General features: G+C 46.1%; 1 protein-coding gene across 1 annotated transcript in view; it reads left to right on the forward strand.

The window, feature by feature from the left end:
• Positions 1-12,161, forward strand: part of B4GALNT2 (beta-1,4-N-acetyl-galactosaminyltransferase 2) — a 29,926-nt gene extending 17,765 nt beyond the window's left edge. Inside the window, exons 5-11 of the mRNA XM_056864623.1 lie at positions 323-360; positions 2,316-2,496; positions 3,543-3,629; positions 6,483-6,670; positions 8,962-9,102; positions 10,698-10,917; positions 11,950-12,161. Of these exons, the coding sequence (XP_056720601.1) occupies positions 323-360; positions 2,316-2,496; positions 3,543-3,629; positions 6,483-6,670; positions 8,962-9,102; positions 10,698-10,917; positions 11,950-12,161 (1,067 nt within the window). The remainder of the gene's footprint in view (positions 1-322; positions 361-2,315; positions 2,497-3,542; positions 3,630-6,482; positions 6,671-8,961; positions 9,103-10,697; positions 10,918-11,949) is intronic.
• The last annotated feature ends 3,107 nt before the right edge of the window (positions 12,162-15,268 follow it).

Here is a 15,268-nt window from a genome sequence, read left to right on the forward strand (position 1 = left end):
TTGTAAACAGGAGGGTGAGGCACATGGCTCTCCGTGAAAGGGGCTGTGGTCCAGATTCATCCCCCCCCCCCACCGGCTGTTTTTCAGATAACTACGGTATACAGTTTCCTGAATACAAAAACAGGGTTACCTCTTCCAAATTTTGAGGAATGTTTCTCCTAAGAGACACAGTAATCAACAACCAAAGGGAAATCCCCCTATCCTTGAGAGAAATTGGTTTGAATGCACATTACTTTTTTGCCTCAAATATTAATGATATCTGTCCTATGACCTGTATTTACCTAATTCTTCATGTGGGATTTGTTTGCTTTTGTTCCTAAAGGGCTTGGTTTCCACGGACGAAGTACGAGAAAACTCCAGGTAATGTATTTCACAAAAATTTGGAAGTGTGCATTACCACCCTGGATTTCTAGACAATGCAACAGGTGTCATGTCCCAGGGCCAGAGGCAGGGAAGCAGGTCAAGAGTGGCCCAAAGTCAAAGCTGGTGTATCTGTAGAGTAGTACAAACGCAGTCCAAGAGAATAGTCAGGAGTCAGCCCAGAGTCATACGCAAACAGAGTTCCACGGTAAAGTCACTAGATAGTGGCACCTGTTGTTTCCACACCCATCTGGATGCAACCTCTGCTTAAATAAGTCTAGGAGGAACCAGCTGTTGCTGGTTCTTCTGACTCAGCACTCCTTGCCAAAGGAGGCACATTGTCCTCACTGTTGTCAGCTGGCAGTGCTCTTAGTTGTGCTTGCAACCTAGCACTTGTCCTACACTCAAGTAGGTCTGATCTACTTTTCCTGCGTCACTGCTCCAGAGGCTGTGGAGGGCTGTTGTCAGACGCAGGTGAGTCCCCTGCCCTGGATGGTTGTAGACATGGGAAGCATTCATCTCTTTGTGCCTGCTCTGCTTGCTGTGGGTCTTCCCTTTCACTGTCTGCTGCTTCCAGGTCCTCTTCCTCAGAGGAAGCCTCGGCAGGCTGATTCGTGACAATAGGTAATATTGGGGTGGATTTGTGGGTTTTCCTTTGTATTTAACAAGTGTAGAAAAGCAAGAACGCCCAAATGGCCTGTTTTTCAGGCTAAGAAAACTGGGTGGTTCTCAAATGGAAGTGCAGAGTGTGGGTGTGTAAAACTAGGGTTGCCAATCGCCAGGCAGAGCCTGGAGATGTCTGGGAATTACAACTGATCTCTAGACGACAGAGATCAGTACCTCTGGAGAATGTGGCAGTTTTGGGGGGTGGACTCAATGACATTATACCCTGCTGAGCTTCTTTTGCAGGCTCCAGCCCCAAATCTCCAGGAATTTCCCAACCCGGAGCTGGAGCAGCCAACCAGACCTGTAATATTAAAATAGGTTTAATTTAATTTGAGCAGCCAATCAAAGCCAACAAAAATGTTTTGGTGCTTGCAATAGAAATTCCAAGTAGTTCTTCCTGCTACTGTAAATGAAATTGGTGGGGGGGCAGAGTCCACAAAGCACTCGATATAGAGCTGTTTTCCCCATAAAAATGCATTCCCACAAGCAAGTGCCTAGTATATGTCTGTGCAGAAGTACATCTCCTTCTGCAGGTTCCACTGCTTTCTGCATTTGTCCTTTCTTGTTTGTTTGTGTTCAGCCCAATGAATTACTTCTTGTTCTCTCCCTGCCGGTCTGTTCATTTTTAAAAATAAATTTGTTCCTTTGGTTGCAGTAAAATTATTTACTTCCTGTTCTTTCTCTTGGGGCCCCCATGAATCAATGGTTTATTGGGAGCTCTTTCCCCGCCCAAGGAGTCTGTTAGTCTGTGACTTGACAGCATTTTACACATGCCTATGGGTGGGACATACAAAAAATTAGAATTTGTATTGAAGAGAGAACCCTCTGTACCTATTAAGCTGGTGGGTGGGGGGGTTCCATTGTCCTGAACTTGTTAATGATTTCTAACTTAGTGTTGTGATGTAATCTCCCTTTGAAGCTTCTCTGTAGGAGAACTGTCCCTCTCCAGTCAGTAATGGAATGTCGCAGAAGATTCAAATGTTCTCTCACTGGTTTCTGTGTAGAGATAGCCTGAAAAAGATGCTTTCCGGACATGCCCCTAATCATTCTGGATCACAGTTCAAACTGTGGCAGTTCATTCAATATACTGTTCAGTCTGGACATGACTGATTTATTTGTTTAATTAAAACAATCCAAGGCCCGCCTTTTTCCCAAATGAACTGGAGAAAGTAGCCAAGTGGTGATTTTTATGAAATGAATCTCAACGAATGTCTGTACAATACCGTTTGCACGTAGTTTGGTTTTTAAGATTCTGCTCCTAAGTCCCCCCCCCTTTTCCAAATTGATAGGTGATTCTACGAGCCTCCTTTGGTACTTTGAACACCCTTGCCGATGTATCCAAAGACGTGGCGTATGGGCGAGGGGGGAAAGAGCTGACCATCTCCACCCCCAACGTGAAGTTACTAAATCACATACTGAAACACGTCACGTACACCAGTACAGTATTCCTAGTCAATGCTGTAGACATGGGTGAGTTGAACTACCGGAATCGGTGTTGCCAACCTTCAGGTGGGGCCTGGAAATCCCCCAGAATTACAGCTGATATCCAGACAACAGAGATTAGTTCCCCTGGAGAAAATGGCTGTTTTTTGGAGGGTGCACTCTATAGTGTTATATCTTGCTGAGGTCAGTGCTGTTGGACAAACTAGAATCAGTGCTGTTGGACAAACCTTCCAACTGTTGGACCAGGTCTGAGTTGGTCTTAAAATGTAGAGTTCCCCAACCTTTGGAAGTGCTTTTGGAATTTTGAGAAAGGGTAGCGAATGCCACTTCAAAAATACTTGTCACAAGGGTGGGGCCAATTACAAATAGGGTTGCCAACCTCCAGGTATTAGCTGGAGATCTCCTGCCATTACAACTGATCTCCAGCCGATAGAGATCAGCACCTGGAGAAAATGGCCGCTTTGGCAATTGAACTTTATGGCCTCAAAGTCCCTCCCCTCCCCAAACCCTGCCCTCCTCAGGCTCCACCCCAAAAACCTTCCGCCAGTGGCGAAGAGGGACCTGGCAACCCTAATTACAAAATGGCTGCCATTGGGGCCAAGGCCAATCACAAAACTGAGTTATTTCTGCATGTACCACCACCTTGACTAGTATTTCTGTATGGTGTGAATTGATTTTAAAAAAATGTAAGCTATGTATGGTTTCTGTATGACCACTCAGATAACCCTGTAGCCAAACTTCTGAATGATGTTGGCCAGTTTGAATTCAACCATATACTCTGAAGCATTTGAGGGCTGGGCAACATGTTACATCCAGTCCAGTGGAGACTGATGTTCTAGAAGAACCATATCCCAATACTAGAAGAACCATATCCCAATACTAGACCTCACATTTCCCATGGAACCTAAACGCCTTACTGCTGCCTCCTCTGCTATTCTGCCTGCAACCCATGTCCTCTACCACTGTCCCAAAGCCCCTTCCAATAGGTAGAAAGTTTGTCCATGGACCATTTAAGCAACTGAAAGTAGCAATCAGGCAAACACCTAATCAACTGCCTCTCGATTGCTTTCCAGTGAGCTTCGAATTAGGGTTGCACCTCGTTAAGTTTCCTGTGACCATCCAACTACTGGCCCTTCCCAAGCTCTTTGACCCAGGACCAGGTGAGCAATTCAACATAGTGTGACCGGGTAATGTCACAGATTTGGGCCAATTCAAACATCATGGGGTATACAAGATGGGTTGTGGATTCTCAGTTCAAGTGTGTATGGTGCCCTGTTCGGATCAGGACCACAGTGCACACAGAAAAGGAGATTTAGCCTTCCCCCTTCACCATTTTCTCTACATGAAATAGTCCTGGGGGAGATGCCATTTGAGGAAACTCAGTTGTTGTCTGGAATACCCATGGGTTTTACTATTAGGCACCCCCCTGGGACAGCTACATGGTGGGAAAATGATGTGGACGGGAAGGCAGGAGCCCATTCTCCACACATGCCATGGTCCTGAATTGGTAGGGTTGCCAACCTCCAGGTAGTGTTAGATAAATATAAGTTAGCCTGCTGTATAGTGAGTTAGCAAACAAGGAACAGCAGTAAAAAACAAACAGCAATTCTTTAAATGCCACTATACAGTCCCTGCCCTCCTCAGGCTCCACCCCAAAAACCTCCCGCTAGTGGCGAAGAGGGACCTGGCAACCCTGTGAATTGGGCACTACACATGCAGGAACTGAGGAGGATCTGTAACTCACATCTGATTGTTACGTCTAACCTAGGCCAGGCATCCCAGCAGCCTGCGTACTCTGTAAAGTATGAATCAACCAATCACCCATAGCGGGAAGCACAGTTCTGGGATGAGGGTTGCTAACAACCTGGAGACTAGGGGTGAAAACACATGGTCGCTTTATCCTCCTTTAATCCCTGTTTCAGCCAGGATTCAGCCAGGATTGAACGCATGCATTTCGCCTAATGTGCGTTCAATCCTGGCTAAAGCAGGGATTAAAGGAGGATAAAGCGACCATGCGTTTCTGCCCAAAATGTCTTGCCCCTTTAGGTGTGTGTTAAGTGCCATCGCGTCCGACCCATGGCAACCCCATGAATCAATGTCCTCCAAAAAGGAGGCTTAAATGTGTGGAAATGGGCAGTTGAAGCTTTTCATAGCACAGAATAACATCCTATTAAGCCTCTGTTAAGAGCCCCATGCCGCAGAGTGGTAAGCTGCAGTACTGCAGTCCAAAGCTCTGCTCACGACCTGAGTTCGATCCCTACGGGAGTCAGTTTCAGGTAGCCGATTCAAGGTTGACTCAGCCTTCCATCCTTCCGAGGTCGGTAAAATGAGTACCCAGCTTGCTGGGGGTAAAGTGTAGACGACTGGGGAAGGCACTGGCAAACCACCCCCTAAACAAAGTCTGCCTAGTAAACGTCGGGATGTGTCGTCACCCCATGGGTCAGGAATGACCCCGTGCTTGCACAGGGAACTACCTTTACCTTTTTAAGCCTCTGTTAAAGGGGCAAGACTTTTTTTTTTCTTCACCAGGTGGCTAGCAACTCTACCTGGGATAGGCCCTTCACAGGAAGTGGTGTCCTCCAAACTGTGGTCCGTACTCCAAGCTGGGTCCTGTATACAGACCTGTTTAATATTGGTTTGTGTCTGATTGCCTTTGGGAATATAAAATTGATCTGTTGCCTGCATAATCTTAGCTCAATGCAGGCTGCCAGTAACTTCGGTTCAGTGACCAGCACAGTTTGATAGGAATCCCAGCATTCTGAAGTTAGGTATTTGGAGTTGGAATCGTTGAGTCTCCAGGGGCTGTTGCAACACTGCCGTGGGCGAGCAGGTGGTTTTTGCACAGTTTGTGACCCGAGGATCAAAGGAAAGTTCTTGCCAACATGATCAGCCATGCGGTAAAAATGCTTGTAGCCCGAAACACAGCTTCAGTGATATTGGGAAATATGCGTCTTTCTGGAAAGTTAGAAAGACACTTCTGGCTACCCATACATTTTCATTGACAGGGGTACAAGCAACTTGGGAGTGGTCATTTTGGGTGAGGAAAAATGGCTTGAGGAGAGTAGTTAAATAACTCTACTGCTGCACCGGACCGCTCCTTTAGATTGCAATCCTGCAGTTAGAGACACAACCTTGGGAAGTAAGCACAGATTTGCATGTAAAAGTGGATCTTTGCTTCCTTTCTGTTCTCTGAATGAAGTGCTCTGAATAAAGGGGATCAAGCTTGATCTATAACATCAAATAGTCTCCTGATGTCTGTGTGTTTAATCTGTCATACTGAAGGAATCCAGTGCTGTTGGTAGTTCAGTGCTGTAGACTGGGGGATAGCCATCCTTTTTTGGTTCAACTACTAAAAAAATACATCTGTCTACCTGTGAAGATGCTGCTGTGGAGGCAATCAAAGGGGGTGGTGGTGGTGTGGGTGAACACGGGATATGTTTGGCTAGGCACACTGGGAGCAAGCCAATACTGCTGTCTCATCTTGGTCATGTGGGCGGAGAACCAGGCCCACATACCAAGCAAAAGTGTTGGAATGCCTCCCTGTTCGGCATGCGTTGCCTATCCCTGCTCCAGACTGTGAGCAAATCAACCTTTTCCGACTGCTACTGTGTTCACCATTAATACAAGGCCTGCACAGAGACGTGGTAAAGGAAACAAATCTGCACCGGTTTCGGATTGCATGCGCTTGCTTTTAGCCCTGCTTCTTTTTATGCTAAGAGCCCCAAGGCACAGAGTGGTAAGCTGCAGTACTGCAGTCAAAAGCTCTGCTCACCACTTGAATTCGATCCCGACGAAAGTCGGTTTCAGGTAACTGGCTCAAGGTTGACTTGACCTCCCATCCTTCCAAGGTCGGTCAAATGAGTACCCAGCTTGCTGGGGGTAAAGTGTAGATGACTGGGGAAGGCCATGGCAAACCACCCTGCAAACAAAGTCTCCATAGTAAACGTTGGGATGTGATGTTACCCCATGGGTCAGGGGACTACCTTTACCTTTTTAACCTTTTTATGCTGCAGATAACAATATCCGGAATCTTGTGACCATTACGACCAAGACCTTCTTGCGGTACCACAAGCTTCGGATCCTCATTAAAAGCCTAAGACAGTTTTACCCGGACATCAGGTTGATTGTGGCAGACGACAGCGAGCATCCAGAGAAGATTGAAGATGCCAATGTCGAGCACTATATCATGCCCTTTGGAAAGGTACCAGCCCGTGGTGCTTCTCTTTTTGTAACCAGTCACCTGTAGGATTTCCTGGCTCCTGCTGAGGTTGGCAATCCTGGGCTTTTAGATATCTCTGCAGCAAAGGGATGTTTGATGGGCTGCCGTTCATGCTGAACTTGGAATCCTTGGGTTGGATCCACTTCTATTACACATGCCTGGGGCCTCTGTGGGTTTACATATGTGTAGCATGTTCTTCAGTGCCACCACCCCAAGTTAAATCTAGCATCCCACATTACCAGTGACTTGGAGCACACTAGTAACTTCAGCCCTTCCCCAGAGTGGTGTAGTGGTTAAGAGCGGTGGTTTGGATAGGGTTGCCATGTGCCCGCTGGTGGCAGGCAACCCACCGGCCATTATCCCCTCTGCCCGCCAACCGCCTGAGGGTGGCAGCCAGACGTGCACGTGCGCGTTCATATTGCGTGCGTCACTTTCGGTTTAGAACCGGAAGTTCCGCCTCGCGAGGGGCCTTTTACCTCTTAGTTTGAGTGGTAAAAGGGCTGCTTTACAACTCAGACTAAAAGGTAAAGGCCCTTTGCGATGCGGCACTTCCGGTTCTAAACTGGAAGTGACGCACATGCATAGGCGCGCATGTGAACACGCACTTTACAAGAAGAGCCTCCTGCCAGAGGAGGGAAGGGACCTGGCAACCCTAGGTTTGGAGCAGTGGACTCTGATCTGGAGAACCGGGTTTGATTCCCCACTCCTCCACATGAGCGGCGGAGGCTAATCTAGTGAACTGGATTTGTTTCCCCACTCCTACACACGAAGCCAGCTGGGTGACCTTGGGCTAGTCACACTCTCTCAGCCCCACCTACCTCACAGGGTGTCTGTTGTGGGGAGGGGAAGGGAAGGTGATTGTAAGCTAGTTTGATTCTACCTTAAGTGGTAGAGAAAGTCAGTATATAAAAACAAACTCTTCTCCTTATCCTATTCCTCCTCTTCCTCTAGCATAAGTGAGGGCCAGGCGTACAGGAAGAAGTTGAATTACAGTCTGTTCACGTAACAGGAAAACTTTATTGCTACAGTTTATTAAACTAGAGTACAAGATTAGGGGAAATCACTATCATGCCTATCGGTTACACAGCTCTAAGGAAAAGAATAGGAAAATCATCACTAAGCTAAACTAACAATACAGAAGGTTTATCTCCAACATCCCCCCTCTGATCTCCATGGAGGAGGGATGGGATCCTGCCCCCACCTGCTCCATGCAGGGGACTCAAATTCCTAGCATTTAGTCCACTGCTAACAGATGTTTCCAACCTTTAACCCTTCCTGCCTCAGGCAGGGAGCCTCTTACCCAGTCCAGATTTGGGGAGCACACTCCCACGTGGATGGCGAACCCTCGTATCCCAATCATCCAAGGGTGCCTGTTCCACACATTTCAATATCCAGGTCATGTTTTACAACAGTCTATCCATTTTGCCCTTCCTGGCAGGAAGGTCAAAAGGATTCTCTTTGCAGAAAGGTTCTTGCTGACCTCTTGGTGTATTTTATGGCTCTCTCTCCCTTGGGAAAGTCAGAGGCTGTCAGGGTCTGAGGAACCCCTGGTGAGCTTCAACGCACCTTGCATCTTTGGATCATGACACCACTCAGCACCCTAGAAGTTCCAGGGGGCTGGTACTGACGTGGGTAGTTTCCCTTAAAATAAGTTTCCCTTAAAATAAATACTTATGATGTCTCCGTAGTATTTATTTACAAGCATATAGGTAGAGCAGAGGTGTAGGCACAAAAAACAGTCCTGTAGGACAAAAGACCTGCTATCCCAAATCAGATCCAGAGAGGGAGATAGATTCCACACTTTCCAAGTGCCTCAGACAATCTTCACAGCATTGGATCCCAGTTTCTCTCTCTTAAAGTGACTTCTGTCTCATGAAAGCTAAAGCTGGTATAAATATTTTAGGCTTTAAAGTATCACTGGACTCCTGTTTTCTTTTGCCACTACTTTTTTGCTGGTGGCATCAAGATGGCATGTCCTTTCCTGTGACACCTGATTGGCTTCCTCTCTTACGGCTGTCAGGAAAGCTGCTAAAATTTATTTGTTTCATGGCTCTCTTTGCTTTTTTAAGTGTTGCTACCTTTGCAGTAAATAAGCAGTTGCTTGTGTGTATGTGTTATTCTGAGTAGCATTGTATATTGAAGTTGAAGGTTTTTATACTGTTGTGAGTTACTGGGGTGGGGAAAGGGGTACTGTTGCTAAAAGGCAAGAAACATCTGTTTCATTGTGTTATTTTGCTTTCTCTGCCCCTTCCCGGTTTGTTTCATCTCATCAGGGTTGGTTTGCAGGGAGGAACCTTGCTATTTCTCAGGTGACAACCAAATACTACCTCTGGGTGGATGATGACTTCCAATTCACTGAAAACACCAAGCTCGAGAAACTGGTCAGAGTATTGGAGAACTCCAACTTGGACTTGGTATGGAAATTTGGGCAATACTCAGAACTAGGGTTTTCCAACAGGCCTGGAGAAAAAGGGTCCTGACGCTTTATTTATTTATTTGCTTGCTGCATTTATACCCACGTGTCTCCCCAATGGAGACCCAAAGCAGCTTATAACATTCTCCTTTTCTCCTCACAGCAACCCTGTGAGGTAGGTTAGGTTGAGAATGTGTGGGTGGTCTGAGGTCACACAGCAGGCTTCCATGGCAGAGTAGGAATTGAACCTGGGTCTTTCAGATTCTAGTGAGACACTCTGTTTCACCACACTGCCTTTCACTAAAGAGCTCTTAATAGAGGCTTAAGGGGATGTTATATGCCTCCATGCCATGAAACTCTTCAACTGCCTGTTTCCACATGTTAAGCCTGACTGTGCTCAGGTTTTTCTTCTTGGGATCTTTCCATTTCATTTCTCTTTCTCCCAGTGGTCTATCTAATCCAGCATACTGTTTCACACAGTGGCCAACCAGTTCCTCTGGAGGTCCAACAACCGGGCATAGAGGCCGAGGCCTTCCCCTGATGTTTGCTGCCTCTGACCCTTATCTAACCTCAGTTACTTCCCCAACATTAAGATGGGCCTTTTCTAGGGCCCGATTTGATGCCCTTCCATCTGCTGTACTCTCAGGAAGGTTTCTTCACTGCCCAAGGGAGACTCGCAAATGTTTTGGCTCCATGGATACTGTAGAGACGCTAGCACACATTTTGATTCATTGCGAACATTACAATGATGCCAGAAATCATTTAATCACCCCCCTCCTATCTCGATTTGTACACTCTCACACCTCTGAGACCTCCTTGGTAGAATATCTATTGGAAGATAGGGTGAGCTATATCTCATATTCTGAAGCAAAATTTTGCTCCTATGTTTGCTGGAAACGGAAGACACTTATGAAGAACAAAGACCATATGGGTAAACCTTCAGACTAACTGGTACAGATGAGATGCTGTAAGTGGAAGTTGTATAATTTTAATATAGGATGTATATTTTATGTATATTTTACATTTTATGCTGGCCTTTGGCTGTAATAATAAATGATTTGATTTGCTGCCTCTGAATGTGGAGGTTCCCCTTAGGCATCATGGCTATCAGCCACTGATGGACCTAAAAACTTTGTGAATCTGTCTGATCAGCATGGTGTAGTGGTTGGGAGCGGTGGATTCTAAACTGGAGATCCAAGTTTCATTCCCCACTCCTCCATGTGAGTGGCAGACTCGAATCTGGTGAACCAGGTTCGGTTCCCCACTCCTACATATTAAGACAGCTGGGTGACCTTGGGCTAGTCACAGTTCTCTTAGAGCTCTCTCAGCCCCACCTACCTCACAAGGGGTCTGTTGTGGGGAGGGGAAGGGAAGGTGATTGTAAGCTGGTTTGATTCTTAAGTGGTAAAGAAAGTCGGCATATAAAAACCAACTCTTCTTTTTGCACCAGCAGAAAAGCTGGTTGGATCCAGCCCACTGATTATTCCCAGTATCCTCAAAGAACTAAACATGCTGATTCCAACTGAGACAATATTCCTAAAATCAGGCTGCATAACAAGGTCAGACAGTACTAACCCAGCCCAATCTTCCTTATAGGTTGGAGGCATCGTGTCTGGGAATGACTTCAGGTTTAAGATTTTCTATGAGGAAGGGCAAGATGGCAGCTGCCTACACATCAGAAATGGTCACTATCATCCCTTAGAAGGCTTTCCCAACTGTGTGGTCACTGGTGGAGTGGTCAACTTTTTCCTTGCTCATACAGAGGAAAGCAGGCGTGTTGGTTTCGACCCGAAGCTCCAGAGAGTGGCTCACTCAGGTAAATGGAAGGGTAATATCCTTATGCTTCCCTCCCCCCATTTTTTTTGTGCTAAGGTAGTCTATCAACACATCTTGGGAGTAGGATTCTATGGTCCACAGGACTCTAAAATCCTGAACACTGCAACTTTTCAACACTGAATGTTGCTTGCTGACCCTTATGGTTACAGACGTAAGCTTGAAGATGTCTTAGGTGAGCAATTCTTGGACTTCTCAAGGTATAAATCTCCCAGATAACAAAACTAACTTTCTAAGCACGCCTCCTCAAATGCTAGATGGAAGGTTCATCTTGCATTCGTGATGATTTGGGTCACATTGCAATTGTGAAAGATGAGCCCCCTCATTTTCTGTAAAAAGGGTCAATTTTGTGTGAGGATCTTAGTTTGAGAATTTTCCCAACATGCATTTAAATTAAGCTGGGTTGAGGGGGGTGGAACCAAATCCAAACGGGTTGTTGAAATTTAATTTCTTAAACCTCTTCCTTAGACCTTTTGAGAATCTATTCAAGTTTTCACACTCTCTGAGTTCAGCTGTTCCAGAAAATGATATTGCCCAGGAAACATAAATTCAATGTTTTGTCCTAGCTAATGCTGTCTAGCAAGAGCCCCGTGGCACAGAGTGGTAAGCTGCAGTACTACAGTCCAAGCTCTGTTCATGACCTGAGTTTAAACCCGATGGAAGTTGGTAGCCGGCTCAAGGTTGACTCAGCCTTCCATCCTTTCAAGGTCGGTAAAATGAGTACCCAGGTTGCTGGGGATAAAGAGAAGATGACTGGAAAAGGTACTGGCAAACCACCCCGAAAACAAAGTCTGCCTAGGAAACATCAGGATATGACATCACCCCGTGGGTCAGGAATGACCCGGTGCTTGCACAGGGGACCTTTACCTTTCATGCTATCTACCAATTCCACAAAATGTGTATGCCAGCTCTGTCAGTATATTTAAGAGCCGAACTTCCAACATTTCTTGTCTCCATTAATTGGTTCCATGACTGGCTGACCTGTTTTTCTCTTCCCTCAAAATCTCCCCTCCAGAATTTTTTATGGATGGACTGGAAAACCTACGGATCGGCTCCTGCAGAGATGTTACTATAGATCATCAGAGTCGGGACCCAGCCGCTGACTCCCGACTGGCTGCTGTTGAGAAGAATTATAGCAAATTCCGAATCAATACCCAGGAACAGATCCAATTTAAATTGTCCTTACACTACTTTAAGAACAGGTTGAAATGCTACACAAAGGCATGAAAACCGCAATCCGGCTCAGTTGCTCTTGTGTCTCTAAAGGTGATGTGGGTCAAGATGGCAGCCACCACGAATCTACACTAATCTAGATGTTGGGGGTCTGTATGAGACCACGGGCTGCAAAATCTCTTCTGCTCTTGCAGTGGGACTTATGCTGGAAAACCTTGCAGCAGCTTTATGCCCTCAGCTGGAGTTTGTAAAATTAAGCCAATTTAGGAAGGGAAAAACAGGGAAAACATCATTTATGTGTGAGTGGAAGATCTGAGTCCAGTGGTTAAGAGTGGTGGTTTGGAGCAGGGGACTCCGATCTGGAAAACTGGGTTTCATTCCCCACTCCTCCACATGAGCAGCAGAGGCTAATCTGGTGAACTGGATTTGTTTCCCTACTACACATGAAGCCAGCTGGGTGACCTTGGGCTAGCCACAGTTCTGTTAAGAGTTCTCTCAGCCCCACCTACCTCACAGGGTGTCCATTGTGGGGAGGGGAAGGGAAGGTGATTGTAAGCCGGTTTTAGTCTCCCTTAAGTGGTAGAGAAAGTCGGCATATAAAAACCAACTCTTCTTCTTCTTTGAAGATCGACAACATTTCTGGGGTAGAAGCTTTCGAGAGTCAAAGCTCCCTTCATCAGATAGAAGCACACTTCAATCTGATGAAAGGAGCTTCGACTCTGGAATGCTTCTACCCTAGAAATCCTGTTCATCTTTAAATTGCTTCTGGACTTGCATTCTACTGCAGACTAACACTGCTACCCATCTGACACAATGGGACTGGTTTTTTTTAAGGTTTTAATTAAAACAGTATAATCCTTAACAGTTACACTTTTTGAAGCTCATGGACTTCAACAGACTTAGAAGGGTTTAACTCTGCTTAGGAAGGCACTGACTCATCAGTGTTGGGCCAGATGCACAAAATGATATATGGCAACCTCATACATCCATATTTGAGCTCCTGCCATCTGGAATGGGCTGCCTCCTTCAACCTACTTTCCATGCTGGACTCTGCCCAGTGCCAGGTGGTGATCCTGGTTTAGGCTCAGCCACGCACCCCTTGAGAGAGCCAGAGTGGTGTAGTGGTGAAGAGCGGCGGACTCTAATCTGGAGAACCGGGTTCGATTCCCCCACTCCTCCACATGAAGCGTGCTGGGTGACCAGTAGATCAGCCGCGGAGAACAGACTTTCCAGCTTCTAGAAGTTTCAACGCGCTAAGAGCGCTCTCTCCTCCCTCTGTCTCAAGCCGGGAGCCAGTTGCTTTCTCACCCAAACAGCCACATGACAGAGGCGGGGCAAGTGGTCCTCCCTCAGTTTAAGAGGTGAACTTGAGCCGTTTTAAAATGCTGCAAGGGCCCAATCCTGATCAGGGCCCCCAAGCAGCAGGACCAGGCAATCTCATCCCCCAGCACATGTCTTTTCAAGTGCCAAAAACAGTCAGTTTCAGAACTTGAAAAGGTGCCTGGGGGGCTGGTCCAGGCATACTGTGTCCCTGCTGCATTTTTATATGCCCAAGTTCACCTCTAAAATGGTGTCGCCAACCATGGGTCGGACCCATGAGTGACATAACTAGGGTTGCCAGGTTCCTCTTCGCCACCGGCAGGTGGTTTTGGGGGTGGAGCCTGAGGAGAGCGGGGTTTGGGGAGGGACTTCAATGCCATAGAGTCTAATTGCCAAAGCAGCCATTTTCTCCAGGAGAACTGGTCTCTATCGGCTGGGGATCAGTTGTAATAGCAGGAGATCTCCAGCTAGTACCTGGAGGTTAGCAATCCAAAAGGACACCTCTGTACCAATACCTAAGGTTAGTAACTAAGCACAGACTATGGCTATATATAACTCTATGATAAGTGTATTTGAATGATCCACAAAGGCTACAAGGCCAACCTTACATGAAAATGACACTGGTACTACAAAAAGTACAGTCACCTTCATTCCAAAAATACAATCTTCTCTGAAGGATCGTGCACAGTGACGATGCCTAGGGAGACGATCGTTTCACAGTTCTTCATCAGTCCCATTCCTGTACCAATAAACATATCTTACAATATTGTGCAATGAATATCTAAACTTCTATATTAACAATATTATCAAATCATGCTTATTTCAAGTTGTTACTTACAGTCATCATATTTGCACACTTATTCCTTAATTTTAGCCTCAGTAGCTCCACTGGACTGATGAAGAACTGTGACTGATGAAGAACTGTGAAACGATCGTCTCCCTAGGCATCATCACTGTGCACCATCCTTCAGAGAAGATTGTATTTTTGGAATGAAGGTGACTGTACTTTTCGTACTTTTTGTTGTACCAGTGTAATTTTCATGTAACATTGGCCTTGTAACCTTTGTGGATCATTCAAATACACTTATCATAGAGTTATATATAGCCATAGTCTGTGCTTAGTACCTGGAGGTTGGCAACCCTAGCCATAACATCTAGTTTGGCCATAAATCATTCTTGAAGGCAGTGATGCAACTCAAGATTTTAAGTTGTTGGGTATTGTTTTTTTGCCATCAAGTTACAGCTGTCGTATGGTGACCCCATAGGGGTTTCAAGGCAAGAGATGTTCAGGGGTGGTTTGTCATTGTCTGCCTCTGCGTCACACCCCTGGTATTCCTTGGTGGTCTCCCATCCAAATACTAACCAGGGCTGACCCTGCTTATCTTCTGAAATCTGAAAAGATCAGGCTATCCTGGGCTATACAAGTCAGAGCTCTAGGCCTCAGAAAACCCTCCCTGTTCTTTTTCAGGAAGCTTTCCTTTGTTTGCAAAGCTCAGGTTTTGTCCATGAAGGTTCTGGTTGATCTCAGCCCATCTGGGATATCTGTGCCTTTGAAGTTAGCCCCAACCCAATCACCCAGTAACATGCAGCCGAAGTGATGCAAGCAGATATGCCTTTCAAAACCCACCGACTTCAGTGAGAAGAAAACGGTGTAACTTTCCTTAGGACTTCACTAAATGATGGTGTCCCAAGGTTGAGAAAGACGGAATCTAGCACTTTGCTCATGCACGCACAACCTCCCAAAGGATTAGCATAATTACACATGATCTGAGCAGGGGTATATGTGTACAACACTTGCTGTTTGATTGGGTTATCATTCTGGAATTTATATCTTGCTTTTC

Source organism: Euleptes europaea, chromosome 18 (assembly GCF_029931775.1).
Source record: "Euleptes europaea isolate rEulEur1 chromosome 18, rEulEur1.hap1, whole genome shotgun sequence".
Lineage (NCBI taxonomy): Eukaryota > Metazoa > Chordata > Lepidosauria > Squamata > Sphaerodactylidae > Euleptes > Euleptes europaea.